This window comes from Anomaloglossus baeobatrachus, chromosome 5 (genome assembly GCF_048569485.1).
Source record: "Anomaloglossus baeobatrachus isolate aAnoBae1 chromosome 5, aAnoBae1.hap1, whole genome shotgun sequence".
NCBI classification, from domain to species: domain Eukaryota; kingdom Metazoa; phylum Chordata; class Amphibia; order Anura; family Aromobatidae; genus Anomaloglossus; species Anomaloglossus baeobatrachus.
In genome coordinates, this window is record NC_134357.1 from 493,688,596 (window position 1) to 493,693,595 (window position 5,000).

At 47.6% G+C, this 5,000-nt stretch overlaps 1 protein-coding gene across 6 annotated transcripts in view; it reads left to right on the forward strand.

Annotated features, from left to right (window-relative positions):
* NDEL1 (nudE neurodevelopment protein 1 like 1) overlaps positions 1 to 5,000 on the forward strand; it is a 37,341-nt gene that overhangs the window by 15,387 nt on the left and 16,954 nt on the right. For all 6 annotated transcript variants that reach the window (XM_075350746.1, XM_075350747.1, XM_075350743.1 and 3 more), the window contains 3 exons: positions 2,799 to 2,896; positions 3,398 to 3,551; positions 3,702 to 3,850. In XM_075350746.1, the coding sequence (XP_075206861.1) occupies positions 2,811 to 2,896; positions 3,398 to 3,551; positions 3,702 to 3,850 (389 nt within the window). In that variant the 5' untranslated portion in view covers positions 2,799 to 2,810. The remainder of the gene's footprint in view (positions 1 to 2,798; positions 2,897 to 3,397; positions 3,552 to 3,701; positions 3,851 to 5,000) is intronic.

The window sequence follows — 5,000 nt, forward strand, 5'->3', positions numbered from 1 at the left end:
GGTTCCGTGTCAGTTGGGCCAGAGCGAGCGTGCATTGCGTGAGGGGGGCGGGGCCTGCAGAGAGCCGGGGCGAGAGGCCAATCCGTGTGGGGGGGCGGGGCCATGGCGAGCCCAGCGGCCAATCAGCTTTGTGTCACCGTAAGGACACAATTTCGGAGCATGACAGACAGACAGATAGATAGACAGACAGACAGAATAAGGCAAATATATATATATATATATATATATATATATATATATATATATATATATATATATATATATATATATATATATATATATATATATATATATATATATACACACACACACATATTGGGGTTTAGCCACCACCAAATTTTTTATAAGGCCCCTTTTCTCGTGCCAGTACCAATAATTGGTGGAGCGCCTGACCCTAATTATCGGCCCATGTGGACAGTTACCCAATGAATGTGCAAATTGTTTGATCATCAGTGGTTCGGATTGTTTGTGCCGATGTAAAAATCATTTACACGTTGCCTGATGTAACCTGAGGAGGTGCCGCCAACAACCTGATTCATGCTTTGTTCTTCCCCATATAGTTTTTGACTTAAGATGTGAACGGGCCCCTAAAAGCTCTCCAATCGGCTCTCGTTAACCAGGTGAAATTTGTCGGTCGAAATAGGCCTTTACTCGTCTGAGAACACATGCACTTAGCCAGACTGAGCATGCATGTGTAAATAGAGGCTAGGAGAGATGGCACGAATCAATTCGTAGGACCTGGACCACCAGCCATGTTGGTCATCTATGTCCACCGGATAGGAGCCGTATGAACTTTCTCCTACTAGCCGTCACCCCTGCCTCTTCTTTTGATTAGCGTCCTGCCACAACGATGACTTTGCGCCAGTTTCGCCAATCATAAAAGTGGCCAAGGATGGTAGGAGGCAGTTCATATGGCTCCTATCCAGCAAATACAGATTACTTACATGGCCGGTGGACCTGCGATCACTTCACACCTTCTCTACTAACGATTGATAGCTGTTGGAAATCGGCACGTAAGTTGAACGGCTCTATCTGTACTTTTAAAGGGAACCTGTCAGCAGAAATTTTGCAATAAACCTAAAAGATTCCCCCTCTGCAGCTTCTGGGCTGCATTCTGGAAAGGTTCCTGTTATTGTGCCCCCTTTGAGACCAAAATAAAGACTTTATAAAGTCTTACCTTTTTGTATGCTAATTTTTTTTTTTATGGACACGGGGGTGGGCTGTCTTGCGTCCGTTAGTCGCCCTCCTGCCGCTTTACGCCATCCTCCTTCGCTCATTTCCATACCTGAGGACGCTGCCCAGTGCTCCAGAGGTCCCCGCGCATGCCCAGTGCCACTCTCGCGGGAGTGAGCAATGTGCAGTGTGACCGCTGGTGACGTGATTGCGCAGGCGTGAGATTATGGGCGGCGCTGTGATTGTCATCAGCAAGAACCCGCCCATAATCTCGTGCCCGTGCTTTTCACTCTGCCTCCACCGTTATGCTGTCCGCTCCTCCCATTTATTTCCTGCTCCCGGGAAAGATGGGTAAGAGGTGACGTGGGTTCATCTGGCCAGCGCTTGCACAAAACGGTGGAGGCAGAGGGGAAAGCGCGGGCACGAGATTATGGGCGGGTACTTGCTGATGACAATCACAGCGCCGCCCATAATCTCACGCCTGCGCAATCAGGTCACCAGCGGTCACACTGCACATTGCTCACTCCCGCGAGAGTGGCACTGGGCATGCGCGGGGATCTCGGGAGCACTGGGCGGCGGCCTCAGGTATGGAAATGAGCGATGGGGGACTGCGTTTAGAGGCAGGAGGGCAACTAACGGACGCAAGACAGCCCACCCCCGTGTACATAAAAAAAGATTAGCATACAAAAAGGTAAGACTTTATTAAGTATTTATTTTGGTCTCAAAGGGGGCACAATAACAACAGGAACCTTTCCAGAATGCAGCCCAGGAGCTGCAGAGGGGGAATCTTTTAGGTTTATTGCAAAATTTCTGCTGACAGGTTCCCTTTAAAAGGGTTGTCCAATTTGGAAATCCCATTTTCAGTCACCCAAATGGGGAATTCAGAGTTGATTGTGAGAGTCCTCTGTCCAGGTTCCCTATCTCATGGCCACAGTGGTACCAAGAGCGTCCGGAGGAGCTGTGTATATTTTGCTATAAATATATGTAATTCCTCATTTCTCCTCTGGAGGTGCTGCAGGGAAATGGCAAGGTTTCTCAGCAGGTCGCTGGAGGTGCCATCTAGGAGGACACTTTGTGATCAGCCTATAAATAAGAAGTCAGGATTGTCCTCTTTAATTTGTTCTTGTAGGGAAACTTTGCTGGATGTGAGAGGGGTCAGACCCTTGTAACCATAGGCTGCCCACCAATGCAAGAGGGGGCACACAGTCCATATGAAAGTGGAGACCCCTCTACGTGGCACATCAAGGCTAGTTGTGGCCGTCCGTGCCAATGTCTCACCTCAGTTGGCTCTGCTCAGCGGCCTCCATCTACCTCTTACATAATCTGTACACTTACACCCTTCTGTAGGTTTACGGCTTGTTTTCTGTTTTGTCCTTGACTCCGGGCACAGGGATGATGGCACCACATGATCTTCTCTCCGTAGCGTGTCTTATGTGTAAGCCTGCGGGCAGGAGGCCCTCCTAATTGGCTCTGACTCTGATTCATGTGCTCCGTGCCAGCTTAAAGGCTTCCCGCTAAGCCCCCCCTCTCCCATCCCCTCCCCACGTAACGGAGTTTGCACTTCACTGGGGTTGTGCCCTCATTATGCCAATGTCCATATCCATCTACTCCTCCTTCCTTCCTAGATTTCCCTAAACATGGACAATGAAGAAGTCCCGGAGTTCATGAGCCCGAAGGAAGAAATAGTCTACTGGAGGGAACTGTCCAAGACCTACAAACAGAGGTACGTGGGGCCCGACCCCGCCAGGACGCTGGGCATTGAAATTATAAGTCAAATTTATGTATGAGATAGTCAAGATGTCTATAAAACGAAGGTAGTCTCACACACGAAGCTGTAGAAGATGGTGAGCTATGGAGCCGGAAAGTCAAAATTTCAACACATTGTTACCCTTTTGCTTGTCAGTGTATCTCCAGAGCTCCCACTACCAAAAAATGTCAGGTATCTAAAGAAGTTGGGACAACGTCCTAAATCCTATACATAGTCGCATTCACTTACTAAATCATCTGTAGTGAATTTGATTTTTTTTTTTCCCCAGAAATGGCGCCCTCCTCTTGTATACAGGTAGATTATGGTATTACAGCTCGGCCTCAATCAAGTCAATGGAGCCCGGCTGCAATACCAGCCCCTAACCAATGGACAGTCTCTGTATTTAGAAGAAAGCAGCCTTGGTTTTTTGTTTTTTTTTTTTCTCATCCCTGACCCGTCTTTCTTTTTAACCCTTAGTTACCAGGAAGCACGTGACGAGTTGGTGGAGTTTCAAGAAGGGAGCCGAGAGTTAGAGGCCGAGCTGGAGACACAGCTGGTGCAGGCGGAGCAGAGGAACCGGGATTTGCTAGCAGATAACCAAAGAATTAAATATGAGGTGGAGTCATTGAAGGTAGGGGTCTGACGCGAGGGGGTCGGGGTGTCCATCACAAGGTAGTAAGGACACCCCATAACCAGTGGTTTAGTACCGCTGGCCATCAGGGAATGCTGGGTGCTGTAGTAATGCAAACTGGGGAGACTAAAAAGCCTTCCATTATCGCAGGAGAAACTGGAGCATCAGTACGCACAAAGCTACAAGCAGGTGTCCCTCCTGGAGGACGAGCTGAGCCGAGCCCGGAGCATCAAGGACCAGCTGCACAAGTACGTGCGGGAGCTGGAGCAGGCCAACGATGACCTGGAGAGAGCCAAGCGGTGAGTCGAGGGGAGCGGGAATGGAAAATGGGTAAATATGGCGGCTCATCAGGGCTCTCGGGTGTCGGTGCATCCCTAAATTTCGACAGGGTGCAGCCCGAATTGTGTCGTGGGAGCAGAGGTAATAGTCCGTGCAGTGATTCAGGTGAATGACTTGTACAGAGATGGCGGAGGACAGAGAACAAAGCACAGGTGTGTTACTATGCATCAGCAATAAGACTTCAAAGGTATAATTACACCTGGAGGCGGCAGTTAAAGGGGCTATTTGGGGACACCGCTCCTACAGGACCACCCAAGAGGGGGAACATATCGGCTACAGCAAAGCAGTTCTCAGCCAGACGTGACCATAGAATCTCTGTTGTGAATGCTTTGCTCCACTTTTAGCTCTGGCTTTAGATAAGTCTGGGCTTAAAGGGCTGACGGTCTTTGGGGACCATTTTTAGTCTCAGATGCGTGAATTTGAGGCTAAAAATACTTTTTTTTTTTTTTTTTTTGCAGGGTTTTATTAAATATGTAGCATAGTTGTTAGAGATAGATATAGATATACAGTGCCTTGCGAAAGTATTCAGCCCCCTTGAATTTTTCAACCTTTTCCCACATTTCAGGCTTCCGACATAAAGATAAAAATGTTAATGTTATGGTGAAGAATCAACAAGTGGGACACAATTGTGGAGTGGAACGAAATGTATTGCTTATTTTAAACGTTTTTAAAAAATAAATAACTGAAAATTGGGGCGTGCAAAATTATTCGGCCCCTTTAAGTTAATACTTTGTAGCGCCACCTTTTGCTGCGATAACAGCTGCAGTCGCTTGGGGTATGTCTCTATCAGTTTTGCACATCGAGAGACTGAAATTCTTGCCCATTATTCCTTTGCAAACAGCTGGAGCTGAGTGAGGTTGGATGGAGAGTGTTTGTGAACAGCAGTTTTCAGCTCTTTCCACAGATTCTCGATTGGATTCAGGTCTGGACTGTGACTTGGCCATTCTAAAACCTGGATATGTTTATTTGTGAACCATTCCATTGAAGATTTTGCTTTGTTTGAGATCATTGTCTTGTTGGAAGACAAATCTCCGTCCCAGTCTCAGGACTTTTGCAGACTCCAAGAGGTTTTCTTCAAGAATGGTCCTGTATTTGGCTCCATCCATCTTT